This window comes from Podarcis erhardii, assembly GCF_964252035.2.
Source record: "Podarcis erhardii genome assembly, chromosome: 7".
Classification (NCBI taxonomy): Eukaryota; Metazoa; Chordata; class Lepidosauria; order Squamata; family Lacertidae; genus Podarcis; species Podarcis erhardii.
Window position 1 is genome coordinate 6,600,620 of NC_138511.1, and position 12,435 is coordinate 6,613,054.

General features: G+C 48.8%; 1 protein-coding gene across 4 annotated transcripts; it reads left to right on the forward strand.

The window, feature by feature from the left end:
- Nucleotides 1–759: 759 nt before the first annotated feature.
- LOC309345417 (uncharacterized protein C2orf42) lies at nucleotides 760–11,240 on the forward strand. 4 transcript variants are annotated; one of them, XM_081868469.1, is made up of 9 exons: nucleotides 760–1,001; nucleotides 4,051–4,885; nucleotides 5,185–5,295; nucleotides 5,680–5,781; nucleotides 6,580–6,684; nucleotides 7,820–7,927; nucleotides 9,551–9,651; nucleotides 10,271–10,433; nucleotides 10,611–11,240. In XM_081868469.1, exons 2-9 carry the CDS (start codon nucleotides 4,063–4,065, stop codon nucleotides 10,817–10,819), a joined length of 1,722 nt encoding a protein of 573 aa, XP_081724595.1. In that variant the 5' UTR covers nucleotides 760–1,001; nucleotides 4,051–4,062; the 3' UTR covers nucleotides 10,820–11,240. The 4 variants fall into 4 exon arrangements, with proteins under 4 accessions (XP_081724595.1, XP_081724596.1, XP_081724594.1 ...); XM_081868470.1 differs by lacking the exon at nucleotides 760–1,001 and adding an exon at nucleotides 1,748–3,062; XM_081868468.1 differs by lacking the exon at nucleotides 760–1,001 and adding an exon at nucleotides 1,749–3,015.
- The last annotated feature ends 1,195 nt before the right edge of the window (nucleotides 11,241–12,435 follow it).

Sequence of the window (12,435 nt, forward strand, 5' to 3'; positions counted from 1 at the left end):
ACAACTCCCATCATCCCTAGCTAGCAAGACCAGTGGTCAGGGATGATGGGAATTGTAGTTCAAAAACAGCTGGAGGCCCAAGGTTGGGAAACACTGCCCTAGAGCAGTGTTTCCCAACCTTGTGCCTCCAGCTGTTTTTGAACTACAACTCCCATCATCACTGACTAGCAAGACCAGTGGCAAGGGATGATGGGAATTGTAGTCCAAAAACAGCTGGAGGCCCAAGGTTGGGAAACACTGCCCTAGAGCTCTCGGGTCCTTTTACATAAGGAGGAGCCCCGCACGGGACTTCCGCGACCCTGGCAGGCAGCCGGACTGCGTTTCCCGTCGTGCTTCGCGAGCCAGCGGCGCCTCCGCTGCGCCAATGGGAGCCGCTCTTACAGACGAGACCCGCGAGCCATTTGTAAGGAGCCATAGCGGAGGCCGCTCGCCGACTTCCTCCGCCGGCCGCCCGCCCGCCCGCCCGGCTGGGCCCCGAGGCTGAGGAGGCCGCCCAGGTAAAAGGCGAGGCGGCGGGGGCCTCGGCGGGAAGGGGAAGGGTCCTGCTGGGCGCCCGCTGCGGAGGGAGCGGCAGGAAGTGACGTTGGGCGGGCAGGAGGGAGACTCTCTGGCCTAGGCCTCACCTCTCCCGCCCCGCCCGCCCGCCCGCGGTTGCCATGCGACCGAGGAGGGGGCGCGGCCGCTGCCGGCCCGTGACGTCATCGCCGCACGTCGCGCTGCTGGTGACGCCATGCGGAAGGTGTCAAGCGCAGAGTCGGAGGATGGCTGCTTGTCGGGCCGGCTGAGCTGCGCGTCCAAGCGGGCGCAGGAGGGGTGGGGCCGCCTCTCTGCTTCTCAAAACGCAGCCTGGCTTCTGAGAAGGCAGGGTGCCTCTGAACATGGGCAGAGTGCTTTCTCCTGCCTCCCTGAAGAAGCTCGCACGGGCCACGTGGCCCTGAGCCTTCCCTTTGTGAAGGGAACGAATGCCTCCTGGCCTCCCTCCCTGCCCGGTCTCTGTCCAAGTGAGTCTCTTTCGTCCCTGGAAGCTGCTGCCACCGCCTGCTGGGGGGGCTGCACACGGCGGCGAGGGGGCAGGAAGCCGCTGCCCCGATTTGCCAGGCTGGCTCTGCTGCTGCTGCTGCCGCCGCCGCCGAAGGCAACAATGCGTGCCCGTTGCTGGAGACCCCAGGAGGGGAGAGGGCTGCTCTTTGGGCTCGCATCCTGCTCGCCGCAGATTCCCACAAGCATCTGGCTGGCCACTGTGAGAGCAGGGTGCTGAACTGGATGGGCCATTGGCCTGATGATGATGATAATAACAACCATGATGGTGATTTTATTGTTTGTGCCCTGCCCATCTGACTCGGTTGCCCCAGCCACTCTGGGTGACTTCCAGCAGACTCTTCTTATGTTCTTAAAAAATGCCTGAATCACTGCTTTCTGGTTTGCTGCTTGTTTCAGGAGTACTACTTGCAAAGGAATGCTATGTGATGACTTACTGGGCGGCTAAAGAGGTGGAAACCTTTGCAAGTTTCACAACAAAATATGCGAATTGATTTGAACCTCTACAAATAATACATTGGGGACTGTTAGGTAGTGGTTAGAGCACCATTCCGCAACCTGGTGTCTTAGAGATCATTTGCACTACAACTTCCATTAGCCCCAGAATCATATGGCTAAGCTTCCATTGCTGGGAGTTGTAGTCCAAAACATCTGGCCAGTTATTCTCTCTCAATGTAGCCCACCTCATAAGATTGTTCTGAGAATAAAATAGGTAAGAGGAGAGTTGTTTGTGCTGCTTTCTGGTGCCTGGAGGAAGAGTGGGCAAAAGATAAAAAAAACAAAACTGCCACTCTCCTAGCTCTGAACTCTCATTTTAATGATCACTTGGCTGGCAGGTGACCAGACAACTTGATGGACTGTGGAATAGTTCATGAACTAGGAAGACTTCTTGGAACCATGGAATGGGGGGAGGAGAAATGAATTATGAGTTCTGGCAGGTACTGGGGCAGGGCAGAGCAATCCTAAATGGGGTTGAGGGGATTGAGACAGCAAATCTACAGCCACATTCTAAGCCCTCCCACTGGTTCATATCAGGTAGGGTGGGCATTTTGCAGTTTTTCCAGTGTACCTCAAGATTGGTGTGGCTTGGGGATCAAGAATCAGGGGCTTTCAATCCAGCCCTCTGTGCTGACTATGATCTGGGAGATTCCCACTCAGGAAGCTCACTTGGCATGACCTTGGGCCAGTCATTGCCTCTCAGTCTAACCTACCTCTCAGGGTTGTTGTGGGGATTAATGAGGAGAGGGGAAACAATATACGCCACCTTGAGCTCCTTAGAAAAAAAGGTGAGATATAAAAATAATAATTAAATGATTGCCTCCCCCTTGAATTCACCTTTTTGTACTAATTATTGAAGAGTTTTGTTTATTTTCACGATTCTGCATTTGTTTATAGTTTGAGATGTGTTGTGAATAATCTGAAATGCAGGGCATCCCTTAGAGCTAAAAGTATGCTGGAAGCGATGATGCATTTGGGTTGTGGGGGGGTGATGCTTCTAAGTAGGTAAAGGGCCTGCCTGGCTGTCCACTGGACCTTGACCTAGACAGAATCTGATCAGTCCTTTCCTCCTGCACTATTGACAGAGATCAGGAGAGAGAGAGAGAGCAGTCCCCAAATCAACATTTGTCTTCCAGCAGCAGCAGCAGTGAGTCCCAATATGTGTAACTTCCTAAGATTCCTCTGACTCAATCTGAAAATGCAAGGGCTAGTGGCAAGATGCACATTTCGCATGCATCTTTTCCCCTTTATGACCTCACTGGAACATCACAGCAGAGGTTCCTTGCCAGAAAATGCTGCATTGTGACACCACTGGGCTGATGGTCCGAGTTCTTCCCAGAATCTTGAGAATGATTCATGGCATCACTAGATCCCACCACTTCTTGGTCCATCCTCAGTTCTGGGGTCATGTAAAACAGGCACCTAACAGATTATATTACTTTCAACATGGATAGCTGGACATTGGACTGAACAGCACTGGTTAATGATGTTCCATTGGACTTTGGGGGAAGCAGGAGTGGGGATTGGTATGTTTGATGCTGTGCATCAGGGACAGCCAACATGGTCCCCCCCCTCCAGGTGTTGCCGGAGGAGAGCTCTTATCATTCTTGACCTGCTGCCACACTGGATTCAGTTGTTGGGAGTCAGGAGTCCAACAGCCTCACTGCACCTAATTTATTTATTTAGGTCACTTTATTCATTCTGCTGTCCTGTAAGGAAGGTTCCTTCCTCCCATTTTAGGAGGTGGGAAACCGAGGCTTTGATTTGCACAGTACAGATACCTCTCCACATACACACATTTTTTGTTGTTGATTGATAATGTGGCCCACCAAGTCGAACTGGACTGAGATGCCTAAGTTTTGGAGCAGTTCTGCTTAATCTGATCCTCCTTGCAGGAAAGGTCACCTAAGGTTAGCAACCTGGAAAATGAATGTCTGAAGTGATTAGTGTTTTGAACAGAGTTCAGATGTTAATAGGGGTCCTTTGCTTCCAATGCCATATTTATCACTCCAGATTTAAAAGGGCATATAGGGAAAATGAAGACAAGATGAACCAAGCTGTGTGTGTTTCATAAGGTTGAAAAGGTCAGGTGTACCTGAGGGACAAACGAGACCTGACATCTCAGAAGCATTTTTTAATTTTTGTTGAAAGCAGAGTGTTAGGTCATACTGCGGTGGAGGGGGCTAACCTGCCCCCCGACACACACACACACACACACACACACATGCTGTAGCTGTATCTGCTGCTGAGATGTGAATATACAGGGAGCTATGATGTCTATATGGTTCTGTCTGTCCATAGCTAACAGCAGCTCTTTTTTGTGCTTCCTGCACAGCTGCTCAAAACTGACCCCCTTGCAGCTTCTTTTTAGCAACAACAACAAACAGGTAGATCATCTCTGACATCATGTTTGCTTCTGAAAGCCCCTACAGAGTACCATTGCTTGAATGCACTTGGAGCAAGGCATTCCAATTGATCAGCTCTCTCATTTCTTTGTGCCTTCCTTTTGTCCAGGCTGCCTGAAGGATGGAATCAAACCCTGCCAGGAGTAAAGTCCCAGCTTTCTTATCAGACTTGGGGAAAGCTACCCTGAGAGGCATCAGGAAATGCCCCCGGTGCGGCACCTACAACGGCACCCGTGGGCTGAGCTGCAAGAACAAGACTTGCGGCACCATCTTCCGCTACGGCACCCGGAAGCAGGCCGGTGTCGACGCGGTCAAAATCAACACTGGCTCTGATCTACAGGTCTATTCAGTGCGGCAGAGGGACAGGGGGCCAGAGTACCGGTGCTTTGTGGAGCTGGGAGTTTCGGAGACCACCATCCAGACAGTAGACGGGACCATCATCACACAGCTCAGCTCTGGGCGCTGCTACGTCCCATCGTGTTTGAAGGCGGCTGCACAAGGGGTGGTGGAAAACCAGTGCCAGCACATTAAGCTGGCTGTGAACTGTCAGGCAGAGGCCACCCCGTTGCCCCTGAAAAGCTCAGTCTTGAACTCGTTGCAGGCCTCTGCTGAGACAAAGCAAACCTTATGGCAGTTGGCCACGGAGTCCACAGGGCCCCTAGTTCAGAGGATTACCAAGAACATCCTAGTTGTGAAGTGCAAAGCCAGCCAGAAGCATAGCTTGGGTTACCTCCACATCTCCTTCTCCCACAAGGCTGGCCACAAGAGCAGGGCGGAACACCGTTTCCTCTGCTCCTGCCAGTCGCTGAAGTCCAGCAAGGCGGCCTCTGCTAAGGAAGAGGCAAGCCAGAAATGCAATCACTTCTTTGCCTGCCTCTGTGCCTTTGCCAGCGATGATCTCTTGGCCCAGGAGTTTGCAGATTTCCTCAGCTATGATTCCAGCGGTGGGTAAGGTCAGAGAACATGAGTGAGGCTGAAAGGATGTGGTCAGCAGACCACATGTGTGGCCAAGTGCATGAAGTAAAGAATCCCCTGTCATGCCTGTATGTGGGGTGTGTGGGGGCGCAGACTGGAATACCTTGGAAGGGCTGGGCCCCTGCAGCTCACCCTGGGAATACCACTGACAGTCCCTGTAGGCAGGCTTAGAAGCAAAGGGAGCTCACTGCATTTAAGCTCACATTTTACGGCGAGAAACGCAGAGTGAAGACTCAAACCTTCAACCTCTTCTCTCCTGCAACTCCAGGTCTGAAGTCAACAGTAGGAGCCCAGCTTCTCTGTCAGCCTGAATCCGCCTTGAGCTCTGGAGAGGCTGCTGCCTCCAAGGCCAAAAAGAGGAAAAAAGATGAAGGAATGGGTGAGAATATTAAATTTTGACTTGTTTGTGTTACATGTTCCACTTTGATACGGATGATTCTTACCTGCATTCATAGTGCAGAGTTTGCCTTTCGGGCTACTAGCAGCACTTGTTATAGTGCTAGAGCCTTCATTGAGTCCTGTGTGGCTTGGATACTCCCACAATTAGAAGAGACCCATGGGAAGCATTTTAAATGCATTGGGGTCACCAAGGCAATATCCTCCAGACATTGTGGACTACAACTCTCATCACCCTGCCCTGACCGGACCGTTAACCATGTTAGCTGGGACTGATGGGAGTTGTAGTTCAACAACATCTGGCAGGCACCATCTTTGCTTTCCCAGTGCTACTCATTCTAAAGCTGTTGCAACTTTTACTTTTAAGGCACACAAGCAAGTGGCCCCCTCTTGTCTCAAGACGTGGCAAACACAAACCTGCGCAAAAGTGGATTGAAAAAGCCAGCGGTTGCTTCACTGAAAAGGCAAGGTGAGTTTTCTTTCTGCCAGCTCAGCAAGCTGCAAGGAACGCAAAGCAGACATGGACTGAGAGGGTTTTCCACAAAAGGCCAGTTTTGCTCAGCCTACACTCTACTTTCCAGCTGTGTTCTTTAGTTCCTTCAGCTTTTTGGTCTTCCTGCCTTATATGCATGTCTGGGGAACTGTATTACACTCCCTTTCCTCTCCATGAGGAAATAAATTAATATAAGAAATTAAAGACTTGTTTGTTTGCAAACTAGTGTTTGCTTGTTTTCTTTTCCCCTCTCTATCCCTTTTTCCTTTTGTGTCATTCACATATTTTTAGATTGTCTCTTGGTGAGTACTTGTGACCGAGTAAGATTGTCTTCCATGAACACAGCCTTAGGGGTGTGTCTGTAAAAGGTGGTGGAGGCCAATTCTGGATCTGCACATCCTTCCACAGTGGGGACATAGGTTTCCGGGTGGGAGTTGATCACAATGAGGATTTGCCAAACGTACCTTCCTCTTAGTTTTTTTCTCCCTTTGTTCCCAAATTTGTGCTTCTTTACGAGGCCTTTAGTAGAGGCTGTTCTCCAGTGGGGGGGGGGCGTTTCAGGTCATAGCTGTTAACATTTTTTCTTTATTAAGGGAAATTCCCTTATTCCGAATAGGATTCCTTGCAAGAAAAGGGAAAAGTTGACAGCTATGGTTCAGGTCCTGCTTGCAGGTTTCCCAAAAGAGGCACCTGGTTGGCCACTGTGAGCCAGGAGGCTGGACTAGGTGGCCATTGGCCTGATGTGCTTAGGTGAAAAGTTTTCCTTTTCCTTAGCTTGCAGTCAGCTGCTTGATGAATCGCAAGTAACCTTGTCCTTCCAAGAGTGGTTGGCCAGTGTCACTGAACGCATCCACCAAGCCATGCATTACCAGTTTGACGGTAAGTCTCCTCTGATCTCACCCTTGAATCCTTGTTCATATTATAAGAGGATCATCGGATGGAATGCCCTGCAGTGTCTTGTGTAAGTGGCTTTTGTCTGCGTAAGGCTATTCTCCAGTAGCACTCAGATGGTACTGATATGATTGGTGTCAGGTTGCACTCGACACTGTTAATTTCTTAGGGGGAAAGAGAGAGAGAGAGAGAGGATTTATGGTTAAATGAAACTGGCAGAGAAGCCCTCTCACTATGTTTCATTTACACGCTGGGCTCAAATAAACTGGCAGCAGCAGAAACCAGATCTAGACAAGGTTGATTGACTGGAGCCAATCAAGAACCTCCTGCCACCTCCTCCTGTACTCCTACACTGCTTTCTGGAGTCACAGACTCAATCTTTAGTGGCACTCCTGGTTCCCAGCTGAACGTAGTGCTGTTGTGAACTGCAGACCCAAAAGAGGACTTGTGGGAGTGGTTGGGTGCAGGAGTACCAAAGAAAGATGTCAAAAACATCAAAATGGCCAGTTCTAGTACTTCATTAGAAATTGTGTACACTTACTGCAAATCAGCCTGACTGATCTCCCAGCCTTTACAGGCGCAGGACCGACACTGCAGCAAGGAGATGGACCAAGCAACCATTCATGTATTCTTTATGCAGAAAGCAGAACACCTTGCTTTGGCCAGGACTTCCCATCACTTCACCTAGGCAGTTGCAAGCAGAATGCCTGCTAACTCTACGAGCCAGTCAATAAAATATATATGTATGTGTTTGAGCATAGAAGAGAATTGGACTAACTGATAAAAACTGCCCCATAGATCAGAACTTTGGGATGGTTGAGCTCTCTCGTCTCTCTCACACACACCAGTCTCCATCTCTTCCCTGGCTGCCCACAAAATATTCACCCAGAGGAAATCCTACATAGCTATCCCATAGCTGTGAGTTTTTCTCTCTTTCACTCTTAAACATCCAACCTCCTCTTTGGTTATCTTTGTGAATTATTTCAAGAGTTTTCACCTCAATAGGTTCCCCCCCTTCCTTTTTTATGATCTAGCTTGAGCCTTGGCCCTTGTTGAAATGTCTAAACATTATTACGTTGTTCCTCTCAAAAGCATTTCTTCATTTGTCCATGTTTTTACCCAGGCAAACCAGAGCCACTGGTGTTCCACATCCCCCAGGCTTTCTTTGAGGCTCTCCAGCAGAGGATTTCTGTTGGGAGCATCAAGAAGCGGATGCCAAATTCGACCACAGGTACTCAACCTTTAGAGCATCTTTTCTGTGGGAAGCCACTTGGGATATTAGCTGCACATTGATGCTTTGTAATAGAAAGGTTGTATTGAGGCGTAAGAAAGCTTAACATGAGTCAGCAGTGTGATGCAGCAGCAAGAGAAGCTAATACTGTTCTAGGCTGCTGCAGCAGAAGTAGATCAAGGGAAGCTCTACAGTGGTGCCTCGCAAGACGAAATTAATCCGTTCCGTGAGGCTCTTCGTATAGCGGTTTTTTCGTCTTGCAAAGCAAGCCCATTGACAGCTTAGCGGATTAGCGGTTTAGCGGCTTTTAGCGGATCAGCTGATAAGCGGCTTATCAGTGGATCAGCTGATAAGCGGCTTAGGGCTTAGGAAAAGGGGGGGAAAGGGAAAAACCCCCGCAGGAACTCGCAATACATTTTCGTCTTGCGAAGCAAGCCCATAGGGAAATTCATTTTGCGAAGCGCCTCCAAAACGGAAAACCCTTTCGTCTAGCGGGTTTTCCGTCTTGCGAGGCGTTCGTCTTGCGGGGCACCACTGTATTCTGCCTTGGTCAGACCCCACCTGGAGTCCTGTGTCCAGTTCTGGGCACCACAGTTTAAGAAGGATATTGACCAGCTGGAAGGTGTGCAGAGGAAGAGGACCAAGAGGATCAGGGGTTTGGAAACCAGGCCTTGTGAGGAACGGTTAAGGGAGTTGGGGATGTTTAGCCTGGAGAAGGCAAGGCTGAGGGGTGATATGAGAGCCATCTTCAAATATGTGGAGGGCTGTCCCATGGAAGATAGAGCCAGGTTGTTGTTTTTGCTGTTCCAGAGGAGAGGACCAGAACCAATGGATTCAAATAACAAGATTCTGACTAAACATTAGGAAGAACTTCCTAGTTGTAAGACAGTGAGACTGACTCACTAGGAAGCTGATAGACTCTCTTTCACTGAAGGTTTCTAAGCAGAGGTCAAATGGCCACCTGTCAGGGGTTCTTTAGCTGTGATTCCTGCCTTGCAGGGGTTAGACTAGATGACCCTTTAGGTCAGGCTTCCTCAACCTCGGCCCTCCAGATGTTTTTGGCCTACAACTCCCATGATCCCTAGCCAGCAGGACCAGTGGTCAGGGATGCTGGGAATTGTAGTCTCAAAACATTTGGAGGGCCGAGGTTGAGGAAGCCTACTTTAGGTCTCCTTCCAGCTCTAAAATTCTATGAACTCTCAGGGACAGTGGGAGCAGCAGCTGAAAGGGACCAGTCCCTTGTAACTGCATGCTGCAGGGCTGAAAGGTCTCTCTGCGCAGCCTCTCCTTGTGGCCTCAGAAGAACTTTATGCCACAGTGATTATGACCCTTGTGGTCCCTTCCAACTCTACAACTCATCTGTTTCTGTGACTCCCTTGAGATCACATTTTGTCCCCTTTCTCAACACCATGTGAAAGGGATAGCCAACAGATGCCCTCTGGTTGTTGTTGGACGCCACCTTCCATCACTCTTGGCCAGCGTGGCCAAAGGTCAGGAATGATGGGAATTGTAGGGAGCAGCAGCTCGAGGGTGCCGTGTTGGCTCCCTCTGCCATTGGAGCTGGCCAAAGGAGGAGGAATGTGGCCGCCATCACACCACCTTGATGGGCTTCTTCCTTTCCAGCTTTTGTCCGGAAAGATGCTTTGCCCCTGGGCACCTTTTCCAAATATACGTGGCACATCACAAACATCTTGCAAGTCAAACAGATCTTTGATACCCTTGAGGTAAGACACCCCCCCTTCCTCCTTCTTGTCTACGGTTTTTCTCTGTTTTGTGAACAGATGGGAGGGCATTCATTGGGGGGTTGGGAAGGAAGGGCCAGCGCTAGGCATAACATTTTATTTTGCATCCTGGGATTAAAAGTTCGAGGAACTGGCCTCTGGGGGTTAGCTTGAGCTTCCTAGAATAATTCTCTTATGATCTACTGGTTGTGATGATTTTGGAAGAGGGTTAGAGAAATTCATGGAGGGGAGGACTCCTGGTGGCTGCTAGCCCTGATGGCTCAACTCTGCCTCCATGGTCGGAGGCAGCAATGCTTCCCAATACCAATTGCTGGAAACTACAGGAGGGGAGTTTTTCTGCTCAAATCCTGCTTGCAGGGTTCCGCAGGCATCTGGTTGGCCACTGTGAGAACTGAATGTTGGACTAGATGGGCCACTGGCCTGATCCAGCGAGGCTTTTCTTAGGTTCTTACTCAACTCCCAGAACTTTGGCATCCTGGTTTCTGCAGGGTGAGGATCAAACTCTGGGCTTACAAAGGGCCTCTTGCAAAGGGATGCCGCTCTCATTTGCCTGTTCAGAAATCCTGTGTTTTCATCTCCCATTCCCAACTCCTCTTCCCAGATGCCTCTGAAAATCACACGCAGCTTCATCCAGAACCAGGATGGCACCTACGAGCCCTTTAAGTGCCCCAAGGTTGAGGTGGAGAGCATCCCAGACACTTACGGGCGCTTGGAGAAGCAGCCAGTCCTCCGGCCTCTGGAGTTGAAAACCTTCCTGAAAGTCGGTAGGTGTATAAGCTGATCCCTTTGCACCTCAAAGCAGCCTTCTTTTCCCACCAGCTCACAGATTTGTAGAGTTGGAAGCTAATCCAACCCTCCTCTTGGAGAAACTTGGGTTTTTCTCACACACAATGGGGAAATAAGGTCCAAAGTGCTCCTCTTTGTGGCTTCCTTCCTCCCAGGCAACACATCCCCTGATCAGAAGGAACCGACACCTTTCATCATTGAGTGGATTCCAGATATCCTCCCCCAGTCAAAAATTGGTGAACTGAGGATTAAGTTTGAATATGGCCACTACAGAAATGGTCACACCACCGACTACCAGGAGCAGCGCACTTCCCTTGAACAGACCCTGGAGCTTATGCCTCTCACCACCATCACCTTCCCTTGAACTCGTCATGCAGTTCTTGCACAGCTTGGTTTGCACAACCCCTGCCCTGTAGCTGGTCAGCCTTTGTGGGTATCAGTTAGCCATTTGACTGGGGAACACACCAGGAGCCGGAATGCAGCGGGGCTTCACTACAAATGACCCACTTCTTCTTTTTAAGCAGCTGCACTAGAAACTTCTGCCTCTTGCCTTTCAAACAGCATTTTCAGTCGCTTCTTGGGACAAAATTAATTCATGCGCTCTCCACTTCTACTCTGAGACTCACTATGATTGCTGGTTTTTTCCGCCACCCTATTTTGCACAGTTGACAGATTACAGGTGAGGGTGGAGCAGAGTGTCCAGGTGCTCGGCTGCCTTGGCTAATTACTACCCCCTTACTGGCATATTTTGCAATATATTTCTACAATAAACTAAATTGAGCCAATTCCAATGTTTTGAGTTCAGTCTCTCAGATAAACACCAGCAAGCTTGAGCCTTCTCCCATTCACGCAGTTTCTGCTTTGAGTCACCCCTAGAGTGTACTTTCAAAAAACACAAAAGCAAAACTGAGGCTGGAATTTCTGGGTTGTTTGGGTCTGTATCCAGTTATTACCTATGCAATTACTGCAAACTCCTGCAAGTGAACTGACTTTGCACAGGTTGAATGCATCAGCTGGTCTGTGCAGCGGGAACCAAATTCAGACTTCTTTGTGGACAAAGGATGTGTGGAGTTTGCAAACGATAGTACTGCATTCTTCAGCACTTGAATAGAGACACCAAGCAGGGTCCAGGCAAAGTAGAGCACTAAGTCAAGAAGAATACAACAACAACAAAGAAAGGAAAATAAAATAAAAATAAAAATGAAAAATACATTCACTTAAAAATATAAAAAGAACTGATTAAACCTTTACATAACTTTCTTCCTTTACTTATTTCCTTGACCTCCCCTCACCTCCCAATTTTGTATTCTAGTTCAAATCGTTATTTCAGCAAATCCTTCCAACCTTATTTTCATTTAAGTAATTTAATTTATTATATTATAATTTAACGTCCTCTCTTTCATCAAGTTCATCAACTCATTTTTACTTAATCCTTTATGTTATTTCTACCAAAACCACCTAATTTTCTTTTTCCAACATCTTTCTAACATTCCTTAATTTTACAATATTTTTGAAGATATGCTTTAATTTTTTTCCAATCTTCTTCCACCGACTCTACTCCTTGGTCCCGGATTCTGCCAGTCATCTCAGCCAATTCCATATAGTCCATCACTTTCGTCTGCCATTCTTCTCGGGTGGGTAGTTCTTGTGTCTTCCAATACTTTGCAATGAGTATTCTTGCTGCTGCTGTAGCGTACATAAAAAAGGTTCTATCCTCCCTTCGCACCAGTTGGCCGACCATGCCCAGGAGAAAGGCCAAAGTAGAGCACTAAGTCTTACTCATGGCATGGACATGATTTAAGCACACACTGTACTGTGAGCAACCAGTGGCATTTAAAAAGATATCAGGCAGAATTACAGCTTCCCAAGGACATCAACACCCGTTTCTCTAGTACAAATGATCTTAGACCATTCAGTGTTGTGAAGCAAATTGATAGGAAAATAGGTGGCACGATGGCATTAAATGTTAGGGAGAGGAGA